The sequence below is a fragment of the Nesoenas mayeri genome (assembly GCF_963082525.1).
Source record: "Nesoenas mayeri genome assembly, chromosome: 3".
NCBI lineage: Eukaryota > Metazoa > Chordata > Aves > Columbiformes > Columbidae > Nesoenas > Nesoenas mayeri.
The window spans coordinates 94,324,173-94,345,415 of record NC_137544.1 but is presented as its reverse complement, the minus strand read 5'-3'; the positions used below and the strand labels follow the sequence as shown (position 1 = coordinate 94,345,415).

Here is a 21,243-nt window from a genome sequence, read left to right as displayed (position 1 = left end):
TCTTGTTACTGATTTGCCTTGGTAAGCATACAGCCTGTGTTTTACTGACATGAAACTATATCTCCATCTGAAGTGAGTAACATTCACAAGTATTGAGTCACAAATAAATTAGTTGTTCTTGATTTTGATAGCTCTGGAAGATCTTTTGGATGCATCGAGGATGAAAGTACTTTCTCTGCTTTCTCTCATTGTCTTTGAATATAATTTGTGCTAAATTCTAGTGGCCAGTAAAACAAGAACACACTAGATATTTTTTCAGAGTTTCTAAGAACAGAATTCAGAGAATTACAGAGCACAATAGATCCATTAGATAATCTGAATTTTTGACAGAGATATGGTGGAATATGAAAGAGAAATAACTCCCCAATGAGAGTCTTCACTCTTTATAAAGATCTACAAATCTAGTTTTTAAAAAAGATATAATTAAAAAAACCCTTTCAAATCTAAAAGAACAAACCTCATTTGCTATCATCTTCTTCATAGCATTCCGGATTTTATTGACTTGTGTAATATCCACAGCAGTCATCACTTTTCTAGGTTAAGAACTTGGTTTACAACCTCATAAAAAAAATCTCTTTCACGCTGGGGTTTGTGATGTTCCCTGTAGTTTTGCTGATTGTGCTGTTTACTTGTTAGGGTTATGGTGCCCCAGATTACATATACATAAAGATACAGCTTTCCCATCATTTTAGAGAGGGTCACGTGAGGTGTTGCTTTTTCATCCTATCATCGTCATTTCTAGTAGTCTGATTCAAATTTCTTTTTAAGTGGCTGCTCTTGAGTATTGTTTAGATGTTTTTTAGAAAGCTGTTGACACTCCATAAGTTCTCTTCTTTGTGGTGCTGGTTTAGCACGCATCATTGTATCTGTATGTTACAGTCATTTTACCCCTTAAGAATTAAGATAAATTTGCTGTTTGATCCTGCTGATATCCTTTGCAATCATTTTTACCTTTGATTACTGTCAGTAATTTCTTATCAGGAAACTTCTAACTCCCTAATCACCTCTTTTCCTGATCTTTCGTATGTTGACCAGCACAGATCCTTTGGCAATTGTACAGACGATTGATTTTAATCAGGTGATAATCCCTGGACAGCAACTTCTCTTTCACCCTGTTACAGCTGGACAGCGATGGTATTTGGTGACACAGTTTCACAGAATGTCAGGGATTGGAAGGGACCTTAAAATATCAGCTAGTCTAATTCCCCACTGGAGCAGGAACACCCAGATGAGGTTACACAGGAAGGTGTCCAGGTGGGTTTTGAATGTCTCCAGAGAAGGAGACTCCACAACCTCCCTGGCAGCCTGTTCCAGTGTCTGTCACCCTCACTGAGAAGTAGTTTTTTTTCTTGTCCAAAAAATATCTGTCTCCAAGAATGCAGACTCCACAGCTTCTCTGGGCATCTGTTCCAGTGTCTGATCGGCTTCACAGTAAATAACCTTACATCTAAGCAGAATTCCCCATCACCCAACTTGTGCCTGTTGCCACAGACAGCAACAGCATGACTACCTACCAGGGAGGTGTCACGGCCCCAAGCCTGACAGTGTTCGAGAAGAGACTGGACAACACCCTCAGACACATGGTGTGAACTGTGGGGTTGCCATGTGCAGGGACAGGAGTTGGACTCGATGATCCTTGTGGGTCCCTTCCAGCTCAGGACATCCTATGATTCTGTGATTCTGTCCTCATGTACCTCCAAGCAGTGTCTGGCTCGGTCTCCTCTCTGCTTTGCTGTGATGCAGTGACAGGTGGCAGTCAGGTCTCCCCATGGCCTTCTCATCTTCAGGCTGACCAGGCCCATTTCCCTCAGCCCCTGCGTGTGTGTTCTGTACTCCATCCCAACCGGCTGGGTGACTCCAGGAGCTGGGCTTGCTCCAGTATGTCCCTGCCTCTCTTGTGGTGGGGATCCCAGAACCCAGCGCAGGGCCCGTATGCGGTTTTGGGGGTGCGGGGGGGAAGGGCTGCTCCCTCGCCCTGCTGCCTGCCCTCAGGCCAGGATGGCCAACCTGGAGCCATTTGGTTTGCTGCAAGGACACACTGTGGCATAATGTGAACACACTAAACGTGTTTTCCCTTGACAAGGTCATTTTTGGCTCCCTTGATGTTTGCATATTTAACTGTTCTTCTCTATTAATAGTTCGCCCCTTTTGCCAGTCTGCAGACCTGCTTACTGAAGAATGTTTTCACATTTGCTATGTTTTTGTTCCCTTGAACCGAGAGCAGTTTAAGAGTTAGTTAAACACCAGTATTGTGCGTGCTCAGCAGTTTCTGTTTGGATGGATTCCACCTGCTCCTGATAACTTGTTTTTATTCATTAACCAGTTCGTTTTGAAATATTTCCTATGGACACTTTGGTGTGACACAGTTCTCACACTTTACTTGTAAAAGGATTTGGGAAGTGAGCTACTCACGCTTTACTCATGAAAGGATTTGGGAAGTGAACTTCATGTGCAGTGAGCACTGATGCAGAGAATTAATTCAGCTTCTCTGCCATGCCTTTATCTTTCCTGTGCATTTTCCTCATACCTTTATCATCTCATATTGCTACAGGCACTAGCACACTTTCTCCTTTTGAAATGTTTGAAAAAATACACTATCAAATATAGTACTCCGATTATTGGGTTTTAATATTTTTTTCCTCATAGCTGTTTCTCCACTGTTTTCACTGATCTCACTGAGAATTTTAGTGTTCATGTGTAAGCCCGTATTTGATTTTAGGACTTGGTTTTAGTTCTGTTTTTGCCAAATTTGTACCTGAATTTTACTCTATTTTTACACTTGAGAGTGATACACGGCCTAACTTTTGTGGTTTTCCGTATGTAGTGCATAAAGATCATAATCTTTATGATACTTTTTATGGGTGTACTATATTGTGGATTAAAGTTTGCTGCTGTTAAACATATTTAACTATTTTAATAGATAGGTGTGCTTTGGAATACCCACCTAGTACCTTTGGTGAACATGCTTTGCCTCAGGCATGGGAACTGTGTTCTCTTTGCAGTCTGTATTCTCAGTCAGTATATTAATATCTTGGCACGATTCAATGTTGTTTTTTACAGTGAAGACATAGATGGAGTTTTTTTTTCAGAATTACTTCTTAGGCGATGCTTTGCTGTTCCCAGAGTAACTATAAAATAGACGCTGTGTAGTCTGTGCTTATTTTACTAAGGGAGACAGTGGAGACACATCGTTCTACTCTGTGACTTAAAATATTTCAAGCATTGTGGAATATTAAAAATATTCCAGGCACCAGGTTCAGTGCATTTTCTTTTTTATGAGAACAGTATATTTTATTATTAAGATAAAATAGTAAAGTACTTAATGTATACAGCATCAGGGCTTTGGAACCTTTAGGCTGCCCAGACACCAGCTGGCATTTCCAGAATTTCAAGTAGATTTCTTAATATATTGAAGTAAGTTGTGCATTGTCTCATGCATTGAGACATCTGTGAGTGTACTGAAATACTTCAGTCATTGCTGGTTATGTGACCTACATGATTTTTGCACAGAGCTAGATAAAATAAATGAAGAGATTGTATTGTAAATAGTTCCATATAGTGTCTTACCTTCTTTGTATGACTATGTGCTCCATCTTGCATGCTGGAATAAAGCAAGCAGGAACATTTTGGTAACGCATAAGGTGGAGACAAAGTAGAATTACAATTATTATACTCTGTAATACCTACCTCCTGTAAAGCTTGTTAGAAAGTGCAGTTCTGCACGTGCATGTGTGAAACCTATACAAAGAAAAGTGTACATATAGGTATGTATATGTGGGAAGTAATTCCATGTGAGAGAACTCTAGATCTACACAATCAACATATGAACATAGCTTTGTACAAAAGGGAAAACCTGTGTTCTAGGGATACTGGACAGGCTGGAGAGTTGGGCGGGGAATAACCTAATGAAATTTAACAAGGGAAAGTGTAGAGTCCTGCATCTGGGCAGGAACAACCCCAGGTTCCAGTATCGGTTGGGAAATTACATATTAGAGAGCAGTGTAGGGGAAAGGGACCTGGGGGTCCTGGTGGACAACAGGATGACCATGAGCCAGCACTGTGCCCTTGTGGCCAGGAAGGCCAATGGCGTCCTGGGGTGTATTAGAAGTGGGGTGGTTAGTAGGTCGAGAGAGGTTCTCCTTCCCCTCTACTCTGCCCTGGTGAGACCACACCTGGAATATTGTGTCCAGTTCTAGGCCCCTCAGTTCAAGAAGGACAGGGAACTGCTGGAGAGAGTCCAGCACAGGGCAACAAAGATGATGAAGGGAGAGGAGCATCTCCCTTATGAGGAAAGGCTGAGGGAGCTGGGGCTCTTTAGTTTGGAGAAGAGGAGACTGAGGGGTGACCTTATTACTGTTCATAAATATATAAAGGGTGAGTGCCATGAGGATGGAGCCAGGCTCTTCTCGGTGGCAAACAATGATAGGACAAAGGGGAATGGGATCAAGCTGGAACACAAGAGGTTCCACTTAAATTTGAGAAAAAACTTCTTCTCAGTAAGGGTGACAGACACTGGAACAGGCTGCCCAGGGGGGTTGTGGAGTCTCCTTCTCTGGAGACATTCAAGACCCACCTGGACATGCTCCTGTGCGACCTCACCTAGGTGTTCCTGCTCCACCAGGGGGGTTGGACTAGATGATCTTTTGAGGTCCCTTCCAATCCCAAACATACTGTGATACTGGAAGCTCTGTATGGGGATTACGTATGTGCCTTGGAAGACAGATAAGCAAATTGTTCTGAGTAGTTTAAAAAAAGGAGAAGATGGTACAGTTCCAGTAGTCTGGAAACTATTTACTGAAACCTGGTGGATTTTAGTGAATATTTGCCTTAGGTCAACTGACTATGCTATCTAAGCCTGAACCTCTTCATAGGAACACTTCTGTGTGTAGGGCATTCAAACAGATTCTCTGCTTGTGTATTCACAGTGCCTTTAAAGGTGTGAGTTTGCAGTTGTAGCATCAAATTTGAGGTGGTTACTGACCTGCTTATTTTCATTTACTTTGCAGGAAGTTACAATCTTTGAGACCTTTGAGATCTGTCATACTTGATTACAATTGACAACTTTCTTCAAAAGTTTATAGTAAAGGGTTGTTTGGTTTGGTTGTTGGTAATTTTTGTTGGGTTTTGGTTTTTTTAAGCTTCATGTTCCCATGATAGCCCACATGTTCTGTGTTACCTATTAAGAAATATATGGATCACCATATCACGAGAGCAAGACATGACAAATCAGTGGTCCCAGCTTGTAGAAAGTAATGAAGAATTCAGTGTGGATTATTTTTAATAGTCGGAGCAGCTTTTATTTTAGTACTCATGTTTTCATCTGTGTTTCATTTGCCTAGCTATCTCCAAAAAAGCCTTTTTAAGCGAAAACTGCAATGAAATTTGTGTTACAATTTGCATTAACTTTTTAAAACCAACATAACATCACTTGGATGAGGACATGGCCTGCCTTTAAATAGCCGTCATTATTAGCGCTGATGAAAAAAAGAACATGTGCTAAAAGGAAAAAAAGACATTTGTGGCAAAAATGCAAGTCAGAAACTGGTTGGTGCATCCTAATTATATTTGACATGGTAAATATTTAAACTGAGTTTTATTCTTTAAAATTCTCAGATGCAGATCGACACTTTGAACTTGCTGGAAATCCTCTGAAGATAAAAAGCACCAGAAAACCACTGTCGTGTATCATTGGCTATTTAGGTGCGTATCCAGAGAATAACAAACCAAATGCATGTTCACCGTGTACTGATACTAAAAAATCCTGTATGCATAGAATGAGAGAATTTCACTTTTAGTAACAAGAAAACTAAAATTAATAAAAATTCTGGTCTGCTATCAGTTGCAAAACTGTGTGATTGGGCTTGCAGGATGTAGGCAGAAGGCCGCCTGATACTGGTTTAAAATGGCAGAGTGAAAACTTATGTAATTTAGAATGTGAAAAATAGACAGGTAGTCTAAATTTAAAAATAAAAGGCACTCAAATGAGAGATTCTCGGTATGCTCAGTGCTGCTCTACTGTGCCCCTGGAATCTATTTGTAATACTTCTACATATTTAAAAGGAGGAGACCTCAGTCATGCTAAGACACTGTTCGTTTAATTTGATGGCAGAATTTTAAAAGATATGGTGAAATCTCTACTGAAATCACAGCCAAGATGATGATGAACTCACCTAAGATAAGAGGGAGAGGAGAAAATTTAGTAATTGTGATTTCTTATTAAAAAAATGAAAATGGTCCTCTTTGCAAGGAACCACCACTGACCATTAAATATTTACACAGTCATAAGAGTTGAGATACCCCAGAGGCTTTTTATTAATCCTTGAATGTAGAAATGAAACCATTGATCAGAGAAGCAGTGAATAATTCTGTACTCTATTAATCCCATTTGTCAGAAGTGAAGCTGAGGGTAGAAGTCAGTCTAGATGTTTTGCTCAAAAGTTCAATCAACATGAGGGTTTTTTTAATACTAGAGTGAAGCAAACAATAATAGTTTATTGACTTACTGAAATAGAATTCAGCTATTAATGAGCTGTACTGTTCTTCCAGAACATCAATTTTATCAAAATCCAAACTTAGAAAAGTGGGTAATGAAGTATTATAGCCACTCTCACTGAATTTTGATTCCTTCTGCCCTGGAATTTAAGAAAAAAGCCAATGATAGTTTTCCTGCGGGCATTTCAGCTGTGTTTGTTGCATATGTTGTCATTTTGGTGGAGGAGGAAAGGATTGCTTTGATTGACCCGGTGGAGCTGTGGTTGCAAGGGGACAATCTGTCAGGAGGCAGATGGTTCATCTGGCTGACCCCGTCTGTGCAGTCAAACGAAGAAATGGCAACAGGTGTAATCTTGGAAGATACCGCATCTTTTTAGTGCCACGTTATTTAGCCAGTGAGGGGTCGTCTTGATACCTCTGGGAGCGTAAGTCTGTAGGTTTGTTGGAAGTGAAAGGATGAACAGTGTCAGATAGGGTTATGTCTGCTTGGGTGAAGGTTTTGTAGATGATTACAGTGCTAAAATATACCAGGTATCTGTAGAATCTGCTTAGCATTTGACAGCATGGGAAGTGAAGTTATCTTACTACGGTTGAAGGTAAATAGTATGTGTTGCAGGGATATGAAGTGTAGCCAGCATAGTTACAGAGGTGCATCTGAATTAGCTGTATAAGGATGGCTAGAAAATATGGTTTTGTTTGCTGTCTGGCTTGGTGGGCTTTTCAGTTTAGTTCGTGATGGTTTTTCATTTGTTCGGGATGTTTGTTTGCATGTTCCAGTGAATAAGTAATGCTTGCATTACTTTTTCTTATAAAATTTAGTATTAACTCTCATTTTGTAGCTTATACAGGAGGCATTTGGTTGTTTGAAATTTGTTCCAGGCAGTTCCCACAGACATTTACTGTAATATAGTTAACTGTGCCTCCCAGGGTGCTGCTGTTCTCAGCCCTGTTGGTAAGGCAGAGAGGATTTCGGTGCCCTGCACAACCTTGGTCATCGCGTCCTTTTATCCCTGTTCTGCTTTTTGGCTGTCAGTTCCATAGGTGAGGTAGGCTCAGCATTAAAAGCAGTCCCTGTCCTGCAGGGATCTGGTGCTAATCCCCTCTAGTCTCTTCAGTCACTGCTGTGCTTACTGAGCAAACCACCTAAGGTGAACCTCTGGCTAATTCAATGCCCTATATTGGGGGTGTCAGACTCATTTTCACCAGGGGCCACATCGGCCTCGCAGTTGCCTTCAAAGGAGTAGTTACATCCAAGATGCTTATTTAAGTCACTCAGTAGGAGACTTCATTTTTTTTCTTGGATTATTATTTTTTTTTAACCTAGTGACATTAATTGAAATGGAAGACATTTTTAGAGTTGTTATTGCTATTTACCTCTTTGAGGCTGCAACCTGGTCTTATAAAAAGGGGTTCTTAATATGTAGTTCAGGTTTCTTACTCATGTTTGATTTTTATTTCAGAAATGATTGTACAGTCTGAATCTGGCTGAATGGTTATTTGTTGTTTAACTGAAGGAGATAGTTTGGATTATCTGGATGTTATAGTTAGTTCTCTGAATCAGCAGAAAGTGCTGGTGGCTAGAGGATTTTCAGTGAAGTACTGAGCAATACCACAGTGGTAACAGCAGGAATTAAAACATCCATAATTACTGTTATGCCATAATACAGTAATATGATGGGATAATATAGTTCAGGAAGGACTCAACCCCTTGAGAAGTGGTCCTAGCTGTTAAAGTTCCTTTCTTGAACTTCAGAGGGGAGCTTGGTCTTGCTACCTTCCTTTACCGCAGAAAGAGAAAAGACAGCCTTTGAGGTAAACTAATGGGGGATTAGTGGCGTCCAGGCTGAGGAAAAGTTGACGGAAGGAAATGCTTCTTTCTTCAGCTCTTCACTCATCCTGAAAATATAAAATTACATCTCCTATACACTGTAGATGGCAGGGGTTTAAGTGTTCTCGAATGTTGATCCAGCTGCTGGGATTATTGTGGATGCTGCTGGAGCTCTTTGGCAAATAAGGGAATATTTTATTGGTATTAGACCTGAAAATTAATAATTTCTTTCAGAAAATTGGAACAGATTGCCAAATGAGCCTTTTGGAATCCAAAATCCAATAATCTTAGCAAACGGCACAAACCTTTCTATTTCAGCCTAAAGTTTTGTTTCAGCAGTCCGTAGTGCTCATGACATTAATCATGCTTCTGTTCCCATTTTAGTAAAGAAGCAAAATAGACATTTGTTCTCCATAACATGAAAAAAGGGCCATGCCATGTAATCTGTTGGTAGCTTAGTGTTTCTAAACTCTTTTATTTGAAAAAGCAGATGAGTACTGTGGTGAGTGGCAGTAAAAAGCTCTCATCTGAAGTGGTGAGAAGATCGGCAACATCAAACTAGCCTTGGCATGCACATGCAGATCTGCAGGACTGCTCCCAAGCAATTTAGCTGCGCCCTGTTTCTGTGTTATTCTAATGCCGGCCCAGTGCGTTGCCCTACTCCACTCTTTCTAATCTCACCCTCTTGAAGCTTCTTGGATGAGGGTGTTCACGCTTTGACACTATGGTTGCAAGCTCTGACCAAAGCAGTGGTTAACAATTAAGCGAAGGCTTTTCAAATATGAAAGTCATTGGCGTTGTCTCCTCCTGGCATGCGGTTCCTGGTACAGCCTGACTGGGTCATTGTAGCCATCCTGCTCCTTTCCGCCTGTGCGGACACTAATGAAAGTGTTTGGCTGGTACCACCTTTCTATTTCTGCCTTTTAAAGGTTTTTGTGACTGTTATGTCGGCACCTCCAGCCCTCCCTGCAGCCATGGCTGGTCCCCAGTTGGGGTGCAGGGTTTGGCACCTGCAGGCTGTGTATGAAGGCTTGCGGGGGAGTGAGAGCCTGAGGCCAGTCCAGCGAGCGCTTGCACATCAGGGTCCCTTGGTGTTTCTGAAAGAGGAGAAGCTCTGCTGCTGCAGGAGGCATGGTGCAGTGGTTTCTGTTTCTCCTGTGTGATAGTTGTGAGTAGCAGTGGATACCCTCCTCCTTGGGTACCTGGCCTCATCTAAAACAATTTTGCATGTTCCCAGCATCTGTGCTTTATTTTATAAACAGAAAAGCAGAAAGAAGCACTCTTTGGGAGGTGCAAACCTAGGCTACAAATAAGAACTTCATTTTTGTCTACTGATCGTACTCTGGAGGAGACTGAGGGGAGACCGCATGGCAGCTATGGCTTCCTCACAAGAGGAGGAGGAGGAGGGACAGGCGCTGATCTCTTCTTTCTGGAGACCAACAACAGAACCCGAGGGAATGTCAGGAAGATGTGCCAGGGGAGGTTCAGGTTGGACATTAGGAAAAGGTTCTTCACCCAGAGGGTGGTGGACAGTGGAACAGGCTCCCCAGGGAGGTGTCATGGCCCCAAGCCTGACAGTATTCAAGAAGAGACTGGACAACACCCTCAGACACATGGTGTGAACTGTAGGGTTGTCACATGCAGGGACAGGAGTTGGACTCAATGGTCCTTGTGGGTCCCTTCCAATTCAGGACATTCTATGATTCTGCTCCCCTTGGACAGCTGACTCTCCAGATCCATCTCCCAGCCCCTCTGCCCTCATGGTCTCAGTCCAGAGGTCTCTTCTGCTCTGTGGCGAAATCAGGTGTCTGGCCAAAATTGGGCTGCAAACACCTCACAGCCTGTGCAATGCTGGGATGCAGTGCCCCGCAGCTGTGTTGGAGGGATGGGCGCCTTCTTTCAGGCAGCCTGGCTTCCCTCACAAATTCAGGTCTGTCTGAGGACTTACACAGTGGTGACATTTTGAACCCAAATATGTGATAGGAGTAAGTTAATTGTTTCAGCAAGTTCCTGGGGAAGGACAAGCAAACTCTGCTAAGGCTTCTTTTTCCTGGTTTTATCTGAGAAACTTCCATACAATGGTATCAATTTTTGGCAAACATGGCAGCTACCACCCTGAAATGTGCTGGCCACAAGCATTTCACTGCGTCTTACCTTTCTTCCTCCTCCAAAATAATCCTGCTTCGTGAACTGTATTAGATACTTGGGGTTATTTAAAACTCCCCCATAATGATTTTGCATGGGAGTCTGGCAGTACCTGGAAAACTGAACTTAATGATTTTAAAGAACACTCTTAATGATTTTTCTCTTCCTGCTGAAGTTTTGAGGTAGTTTCGGCTTCAGAGCCCTTCTGTGGCCAACTCCCTGGTCACTTGTGTTTGGGAAGATCCTTCAGAGCTTGTTATTGTGACAAAAAATTGAATAGCTTGCGGTATCAAGCTTATTTCACTATTGTAAAATGCTTTTATTTTCTTGCTAAAGACCTCTAGTTGTGTAGCTCCAATGCAAACATCCAAAGGGAAAAAAAAATTAAACATAGACCTTTTTCAGATTGATTTGTATTATCTCTTCAGTCTCTGAAATCCTTACGCATCTACACCATAGTATCAAAGCTGGGCAATCTAAAGTGAAATAGAAGTTCTTCTTGGGGGGAACTGTAGGTATGAAGACATGCACCAATTGTTATCCAAGCTCCTGTAAACACTCTCATGTTGAAGAAACCTTCGTGAAAATACAAATGTAAATTTAATATGTTGAATAGGCTATTTTTATTTCTTTATGTATTTAAAAGTATTTACAATCTCTCTCTCTCTTTTGTCTCAAACAGAGATTCATCCTGCAGTGAAACCCAATGTAATCAGGTCAACACCAAGCCTTCAAAGTCCAAGTGCAAAACGACTGCTTGCACCCCCCAATCACTCTTCACTAAGTATTTTGGGAAAAAGAAACTACAGCCATCATAATGGTCTTGATGGTATGTGAAGGAATATAGAAGGAATTTTCTTTAAGTCTCTGAATTGCAAAACTTTTTGTGGACCTGAGATGACATTACATAAAGGGGTACAGGCAGACAGAAATGTAAGATACGGAAAGCATATTTATAACATTGGTCCTTAATGCAGTGGATGGTGATGTTTATTCATTGAATACGGAAATAGTAATGCAATCTCTTACAAAAACTACTTTTACTGTTTTTCTTACTAATATTGGTAGAAAAGAACAAGAAAAAAAAACCAAATTCGTGAAGGCAGAGATGCAACAAATGCGTTATTTTGATTTATTGCATTGCATTTTTATTTTAGCAAATATTTTGCAGAGATATGCAAGACCATTTGAATCACTCTGTGTGAAATTACTTGATACAGAGATAAATTGCTAAATACTGGACCTGCTAGTTTACAGCCAATCTCTTTGCTAGTGTGTAAACTCTAAACACAGCCTAGCCCATATTCTCAACACTGTGATTGGTAATAGAGGGAAAATAGCTTGTGATATCTTGGATCCCAAGACCAGTGTCATGCGGTCAGTTGAAACAATGAGCAGTCCTGGCACTACAGGCTGATGGAAGGTGGGAGCGCCTTGGAAAAGCAACTGTCCCTGCGTTTATACCACTGCAGAGGAGGTGGGAAAGGGTGTGTCACAGAAGTACAGGGGAGGCTCTTCCTGCACATGTGCAGCACCAGAGGTGATGTTTAAACCTGATGTATGCAGCCCCTTCATTACAGTATGGTACAAATGGAGAGCAGATACGAACCTGTGCAAAAATTGAAAAAAAAAAAAAAAAAGGATGGAAATTTGTGGGTAAGGCTAACTTTTCTCAAATACTCTTTTATTTTGAGAAGTGACTCTGTACTACTGATTTTTTTTAAAATATGTTTTAAATTATTACCAAAAAGAAAGATTTTCGACTGGAACTGTGAACAGTTTTACCTCGTGTCCAAATAAGAGGAGAATCCATCGTTTGTTTGCACATAAAAGAAATACCCGTGTTCCTGAACTCTCCTTTTGTGAGATGTAACTTCTGTAAACCATTACCTTATTTGTTCTGTATTGGAATAAGGTTGTTGAGATTAGAAATCTGAAAGAAGTTAGGCTCTGAAATAGACTGTTTAGGACATGATCTCCATGAAAGAGGTGGCTGTTTTCATACTTCACAGAATAAGTTGAGGTAGAAATGAGGATGACTCCCTTTTAGACAAGCTAACAGAAATAATATTCCAAATACAGGAAGGAAAACTCAATCCGTTATCCATCATCTTCTCATAATGGTTGTGTTTCTCTGTCATTGCCAATGCTATTTGTATCTTGCAGTGAAAAGATCTACTGTACAGTTAATGCCTAAATAGAAATGACTGCATACTTTGACAAAAAGTGGACATTTAGTATCCAGAGAAGAGAGGATGGTTTGGTCCTCTGCTCGGTGTGCAAACAGCCACTGCACTGTAGGCAGATGACGTGAGTGGCAACACTAGCTGTTTGGTGGACCGAGATGGCAACCATGTGACTCTTTACTTAGATAAAATGATGATGCTGTTGATCGGCATAGCCATAAATGCTGAATTTTGGTGGCAGCTTTTGAGCGTGAAGTTCTGCAGGGATAGTCTGGTTGTTAATTGGTGGGAATGTAAATGAGTACTGGCCATTAGACTGCATTCCCCGCAGGAGCTTTGGGTGATGAACAACCTTCACCTGGAAATAACAATGGTGTTACATTTCTACTGCAGAGAGGGCTGTAGCAATAAGTTCAAGGGAAATATTGTTATTATAGTGTCCCTATAAGGAGGCATGCTTGGAAGTATTTATATTTTTTCTTCTATTTAGTATGTATATTCCAAGTGAAGAGTTTATAAAACCAGTCATTACCCACACTGATTAGTTTGTATCAAACAGTCAGCTAACTGTGTTAAGGCAATTTGCGCAAAATAACATCTAATTTGAAAAATTAGCATTGAGAACTGAAAGTCATTGCTTTAGGAGATAACAATTTCTGCTTCTCTATTTTCTATGAAAAACATAACCTTCTGCATATATCCTAAAGAACTGAAATCTGTATTTTGTTAGTGTAAAAATAGCTGGTTTAGTATTTAAAAGTGTCTATTTCAGTTCTTATGCTAGCTCTTGTCTTTAATTAAAAGCCTGCAAAGTGTAAATAAAATGCAACAAAAAAGCAACAAACCAGTAGTAATGATACTCAACAGCATAGATCCTCTTTTCCTTTTGACTTAAAAACTGTTTCCTTTAATATTTACCATTTAACCCCTTCTCTGATTATTGGTAAATATCAAATACATTTCGGGGCTGTAATTTATCCAGCTTCTTTGCAGTATGCAGCAAAAACTCCGTGACCAGATCAACTTGGGAAATGGTGGTTTCTGTGTAATTGCACTGACCACAGTGCGCTAGTTGCATAATGAAAGGTTTTGCCAACCTCTGGAATTTTTTGTTACTATAAATGTAGTAAAAAGCTCTTTTGGTTCCTCAATACTATTGATCGTTGCAGGGCTTATTGTTTTTTGTCAATTAACAGTATCCAGAAAGCCAGCTATGCAGATGATCTATTCTGTCTTTCAATCAGTGCTTTGATGACATGAACAGACAAAAAGGAGCACAGTGGGCTTATATTAAGTCTTGCTGTTTTCTTAATGTTATTTACATAGAAATGTCTGCATGTTCAGGTTTGTTGTTTTTTTTTTTTCAACAGTACTTACTACAAATTTGTCATAAACAAGCCATATAATTGTGTTAATTTAAGATATACAATAATTTACAGCATTCAAGTAAATGTCGCTGAGACTTGTATAAATATATGTTTAGACTGGCATATTTAAAGTCAGTCTTACTGCCTTGGTGAGTTGAGTTCCATGTTTTGACAGAATTTGTTATTAACAAAATAATAATTATTGTCTCAGAAATAAAGCAGCGTAATAAGGAGATGGCACTCCCTTATGCCTGTCCAGGGAAGTGGGGGAGGATTTTGAGAAACATCATTAATATTTGGTTTAATGCTTTTAAGAGCATAAACAAGAACATTATTATTTCTTAGGGAGTTATGTTGGTTTGAGTCTTGATTTTGGCCAATGCAGCACAAGTTTCCCTTTCATTTTTGCACAGATGAACAGTCTGTCACTTCTGAGTTCTGTTGCTCTTTATGGTGAATGATGAGGGAGCTCATTTATCTCTTCATAAATGGTGGGGTTTGTGCCCTGATATCTTGCTATTAACTGAGCCATTTGTCAGTCACTGGTGGCTGAGAGATGTAGTTGTATGCATGAACCAATGGGTAAGGCAGAGACATAAATAAAATTGCACTGCTTATGCATTGTTTATTGCAACTGGACAGAGGGAAGATCTTGTAGTTGTTTGTGTCATTTGTTGCAGGAGGAAGACATTTTCTGAGTGGTCTTAGAAAAGTGGTTTACTTTTTTATTTTCAAACAACAGTGAATCTTGCATTCTGTAGGAGGAATGAAAAATGCCAGAAAGTTTGGGGTTTTTTTCAGTCTGGAAAAAAGTTGCAGTGCTTTAGGGAGTTTTTGTGTAATATGCAGGCTGGTGCTTTAGCTATTCTGAGATGCAGAATTTCCATCGTTGCTGAAAATAAAGTCAACACAAGATATTTAACTGGTTCTCAGCACTGAAGACAGTCTCTTTCAAAGCAGAAAACTCTTGTCTTCAGAAAATCATGGCATTGCAGAATGTTACGTGTATCCAGGTTATGACTGGAGTTGACGATGGGAAGATTTAGGTGTGACTGTAAAGTGCTTTGTAGAATTTTTTTTTTAACCTGATCTTTTAATTACAGTGTCTGAAATTATTCTGAGGAATTACATTACAAGACGCTTAACTGTGAGCAGCAGTACATCTAAGTAGTCAAGTTTCACATTAGGCTATTGTTTTGGCAGGGTGAGTAATGATAATTTTCCGTATAATAGTTGGAAAGATCAGGTAAAGGTATTTTACATGAAAATAATCTCCTGTCAACTGGCAGGCATTTCCTTACTTTTACGTGCATCATAACCAGAATATCCACAGGATGGCCAAGATATCAATGTCACTAATGAGCTACAGAAATCAGTCTGTACCCGTTGATACCATTTCCATGACTTGTGGCCAGAAATGAGGCAACAAGTTGTTCACATCTGGAGACTTTAGTCAACAGCCCTGACCCTCCTCTTCTCTTCCCCTGCCCAGACCTTTACTGCTGTATTTCAGGCCGAGGTGTTCTGATGCCTTCAAGAGGATTCTTTCAACAGTCAGATTTCTGTAAGTGGCTGTATCTAAGAAGGAGACAGCTATTTTGGGGCCCGTTTTCCTAGGAACCTGCACATCTCTGGCGCATCAAGATGAGAAAGTTGACATAAGCAACTGGCAAAGGCAGAAAGACCTCAAAAAATGTACCTTCTCTCATAGTTGCTATTTTGGTCAACCCCTCTCTCTCTGGCTATGACTAATAGCATTGGCTATTGAGGAGATAAACAGGGAAGAAAGCCTTGTATTTTGCTCCTGTTTTCCCATGGGGAATTTGAAACTCCCCTTGGACAAATACATGAAAGTAAATGTAGCCTAACTGACAAGCAGGGAAGACAGGAGCCTTTCCTGCCCCAAATTTTTTGGAAACAGAGTAAAACAATTGTAATATGTGCTTCATGTAACCCTATATGAAAGTACATGTGAGTGAAGAAGTTTTCACTCTAGGATGGAATATCTCAGCAGAGGGAGTTGGTTTTTTCCTCAAAGATGTCTGATCATTGTTGTCACAACACTGTTTTTCAGTAGAGATGGAAATGTTCTACTGTGGTAGCAGGCTAGCAGCATGAAACACATACCAGAAAACATCTGGCACTCCATTGCTTTAAAACTAAACCTTAAATTTTCTCTTACATATTAACAAACTGTAAACCTACCTAGATTGTTATAAAACTTGTTTTTACATACCAGTGATTTCCAACCGAAAGAGGAGAGATGAGGCATGTTAAACAAGCTATGGGAATCCACTTTTACTGTTTGTTCCGTGCTGAAACACGAAGTATGATTAATATTGAATTGTTTATACCCACTCTTTCCAAACGTGAGAAATAAAAATTATGTATTGTTCCACGTTTTTTCCTCTGAAATTTACTTTGGGCATGCACATCCTTGGTATAGCCAGCAAATGTTTTGAAATATTTTGCTACAGATCTTTTACTGAAATGTGTGCACTGATGTCGATGGAAATGTGAGTATGGAAAGCAGATCTCTCTGGGAAAACTGATGTTGTGTTACTGTTATCTACTGGAGAAGCGAAGGACTATGAAAAGGGTGTTTATGACTCTTAGTTTTATCCCAATATGTATTACTCGGAGTATTTATTCATGTCATGATACGAAAAGCTTTATAGTAAGATCTTTGTTGTGCCTTTCTATATAAAGTTGTTAGCGCCATTGACCATCAAGGAATGAACCTAACAACTTTTTTACCTTTGATTTTTTGCAACTTGCACAAGAGTAGCCAATTTCTTTTGTCTTTAGTAGCAAACTAGAATGCTCTAAAGCTTGCATTTCTCTGGTCAGTATATCCACTTGTTTTTGCAAGACTACAAATGATGGTACTGGAGATGATGAACCAATGACAATCTCCAGAGCAACCAGATTATGTACCTGGAAAATTACACAGTCCCTAATTACCCCAGGGTGTACCACTGACATTGTCAATCATTTATAGGAATAAGTTACTGCGTCTCATGTTTGCGTGTCTCATGTTTGCATGTCTCAAACCATTTTTTTTCGGTTTAAATTTTTGAGTCATAAGCCAGTGTTCTTCCTTCAGTTAGTTACAGTGAGTCGATGATTTCCCCCCTTCACAGTTTGGTCTTCATTCTTCCACCCACAGTAATGCAAGTGACATTGTGGCTTAACATGAAAAATAGACAGCAAGGAAGAAAACATTGAAATCTGTGTTCTTTTTGTCCAAAAAATAGAAGAGAAATGTTTTTGCCCAGTATTTCTTAAAGTAGAGAAAATTATTTATTATCTTTTCATGATCAATGTGTGGTCATAATTTACCTGCATTGAATTCACATTACAGTTATCTGCCAAGTATTTGAAGTTATTTGATTAAAAATAAAAGAACGGCTTTCCATGCTGTCTGAAGTCTTCTGAAAATACAGACTATTTTTTCGGTGGATAAAGGTAAGCAGTGTGACTTTTGTGTGATGAATTTGGTTACATGAGAACCTAGGAGGAGCAAAACCATTTCTGCAAACACATTTCCTTGAATTTCCTCTGAGAAGCGACTGTTCCTAAACATGAGCATAGCATATCATTGTGTTGTGGGCTTTTAAAATATAGAAAATGGTTGCTTTTCTTCTGCAAAAGTTAAAAAAAAAATATATATATATATATCCATTCAACTGTAGTTCTCAGACCTATTGCATCTTCTGAAATGCAAGTTATTTCCAAGGGTGGAAGTACCCTAGAAACTGAATAGGGGCTTTTTACTTTTTTTCCTTTCTTTCAAAAATGTATCTTTGGACTTAAAAGGCTGCTTTGCATACATTTTTTTCAGGAAAAAACCACAAAGCTAGAATTGCAATCATACTTTGATGCACCACTTTGGGTGTGCCAGACATCACTTATGCTTTGTTGTACTAAGGAAACAAATGCTTATGAAAATATTATAGCATTTTATCTTTGTATTCACCAGTGTAACACATGCTTCTGATAAGTCTGATAGCAGCAGGGGTTAGAATGAGAGAGATGTGTGGGATTTCATATGGAGGAAAGGGCACTTCATGCTGAATGGCCCTATTTTTGCTGCTGAATCAGTGTCTCTTTTTTTTTAGATACAGGTAATGCATAGACATGAAGTTGCAGCAGCACTGGCTTTTCTAATTAGCAGAATAAATCAGCTCTTAAAACAGCAAACAATAAGAACAACACTATAATTAAGTTAGCATTTAAAACACAATACCAGAGCCTAATTCCTGAAATCACTACTTTCCCCTGGTAATATTTTAAAGAATTAAAGTTACAGAAAGAGAATCCTGTCTGTTGGGTAACAAGATTAGCAGCGTATTACCTCATGAATTACGTGTTCTGGATTTGGGATCTGGAGTTGATACTTGAAGTGCTTCTGTGTGTGATTACTGTCAAGTAGGTTGATTATTTTTTGGAAGCTGTGATTGCAGAGCAATAGTTCTTAATTTTAGTATGTAATGCAATAGGGGAAGCACCTTCAGAACTGCTTAGGCAGTGTGACTGGAAAGATGTTGCGGCTGGGAAAAATGCTTCATGCTCATTTTGTCCTATTTTGTGCTTTTTGCTCTTTTCATCTGTATGTTGTTTCTCCAGTGTTTCACATTTCTGTTTTGGAAGATTAAGGGTCTTCCTCAAATTAAGTCAAACTCAGTATGATTATAAGATAGATATATATTTTATATATATATGCATATAATTTTTTTTAATGATACTTTTGAAGTAACATCTAATGTCACTAGTCCTAGTGCTACAAACTGTATATATATATATTCATAACCCAAGTGGAAAAGAAATCATTATAATCTTCCTTTCCCAGCTTATTTCATAAGGTGCTCCATCCTGAGTGAAAAGGTTCTTTATAGTCTTATGCACCATGATAAGCTGAGAGTGTTACTAGCATTAAACACCTCTGCTATTGACTGTCTGACTTTATTTTCCACGTGTCTAAATGACATTATCTTGAAGCATATTTATATCTGGAAGCATATTTAGAAAACAGCACCTTTCACCCACTGGTATTGCTGGTGGCTCCATTAATATAAAAGAGAAACATGAATATCAGATAACTAAATTTCCAATCAGCAGGCTGATTAAATCATAGTATGTATAAACACAACACATGAACAGCTGGAAAAGGACTGGAGTGTTATTAAGGATGTGTTTTCTGTCCTAACTTGAAGAACCCTGAAGGTAAAAAAGAAATTAATATGTTGCTTGGGGATAATATGTAAACTTGAAATAATTCTGTAGTTGGCACCATGCTTTAGCAGTGGACTTTTTCTGATTTAACCTTAAATCATTTTACACTGGGAAATTGTATAGTCTTCTAGTGCCCGTAAACAGGGAGAAACATTTGATTGGTCAGTATGGTTGATAAAGTAACTTTTAATGTGACAAAATTTCTTTTTATGACCTGCTCATTTCTTTTTGAATTCAAAAAAACATGTTGTAGAAAGAACATACAAGCATCCTAGGCTGCCATTGGTCTATCAATTTCTTCACAATAATAAACTTCTACACATCTTGGCAGTACTGAAGTTGCATTTACTTTGATTTACTTGCATCACATCACCAAGACCTGTTGTTAGTGGTGTTGTCTGACCAATTCTGTCTAAAGTGGAGTAATCTGCATCACTGGTGCTTCATCAGCTGTAAAGGGAGAATCATTCTGTATCCTGGAGTTTCCTTTCTATTGAAGAAGTGCAGGTTATTGCCGTGCACAAAATAATTTGCCTGCAAGAACTCATTTATAAACCAAGTGTCCGCTGGTGCCCGTTTCACTGAAATTTGAGCCCGATTATTTAAATCTAAGTTATTCTAAAACTGAAAATTCAAAGTTTTGACGTTTGTGGTTTAACTAAGCTCTGTTGACCTCAAGCTGCCACTGGAGGTTGCATGGGTGTGTGGGCCTTTTGTAAAACACACCCTTTTGAATGCTGTGTGACTGCCTTTGTAATTGGAAACACACCTTTCTTCCTTAGTTGCCTTAATTAAAAGCAAAGTTTTCCACAGAATTGGCTGTTGTGTGTTCATGCATAAACATTGGTCAGAATCCTGCCAATTCAGGGTGTAATTATTTTCTGGAAGAAATCAGTGTCTCCTCAGTTCTAAAACCTGAATATTTGGGTATCAGAGTATGTAAGAGTTTAAATTGAGTAACAATGACTCTCTAATTAGCAGCCTCTGCTAGATCCTAGAATCTTTTGGCTATGTCTACTTATTAAACTGTTCTTTCTTTAGCTTTTTATTTATGGATATACTTGGCTCTTTCTAAAAGGTGTTTAACAACTTAGATGATATTTCAGTATCTGCAGCAATAAAAATTAAGAAAAAGATATGCAAAAAACAGAGAATGTTTTTATTGAATGATATAACACGGGGATATTACTCTACAAATATAACACCTTTCTTCGCTTCTTTGCTTGGCTTTATTAATAGGTTATCAATATGGTAATATTTTAGACTTTACAGCTGTTGGCATTGCATTAAGAATGTCTGTAAAGTGTTCTTCAAAAATATGTTGTTTAACAACCTCCAGGTACATTTGATGGTTTCTCAGTTCTCTTTAGGGAGATATTCTCTTTGTCTTTTGTCTGTGGAACCTAGAGGATGACTTTGGGGCAATCGTGGCTGAGCAAAGTGGTGACTCTACCTCCATGAATGCAGTGTCTGTGTTTTCTCAGGAATAGTCTGGTCCTAAAACGTTATTTCACTGGGATGTCAAAAAAATAAACATACTTGTAATAACAAAAATAACTTCACTGTGAAGATAAAAATTGATCAGATTATAGAGTTCTTCACTCTGCTGTGATCTTTTCTTACTTTGTAACAGTGCCAAATGTACTCAGGTATTGGGAAACAGTAGACTGTCACAGTATTTAATTTTTATACTATCAGTTTAAAACTTGCTTGAAGGACTGGTGACCCAAATATATTTTTATATACGGTAATTTTTTGTGTGGAAAAAAAAAAAGAAGAAAAGGCATCTGGGAGAAGAGCCCGCAACTAAAATATTGGTGGCTTTAGGTAGGTTTTCACATTATAGAACATTTATCAATTGGAAATTATTGATACCTGTATTGATATATTTTTAATTAGATTTGATTAAGGATGAAGACTTCTATAAATGTTATTTAAATACAACTGTGAGTGAAGTTGACTGATACCTGATTTATCATATAGGAGAGAA

The 21,243-nt window shown here is 39.0% G+C and overlaps 1 protein-coding gene across 1 annotated transcript in view; it reads left to right on the top strand.

Annotated features, from left to right (window-relative positions):
* Positions 1-21,243, top strand: part of MTA3 (metastasis associated 1 family member 3) — a gene marked incomplete at both ends in the record, with an annotated part of 128,616 nt that overhangs the window by 81,710 nt on the left and 25,663 nt on the right. The window contains 2 exons of the mRNA XM_080342161.1: positions 5,614-5,700; positions 11,148-11,294. Of these exons, the coding sequence (XP_080198287.1) occupies positions 5,614-5,700; positions 11,148-11,294 (234 nt within the window). The remainder of the gene's footprint in view (positions 1-5,613; positions 5,701-11,147; positions 11,295-21,243) is intronic.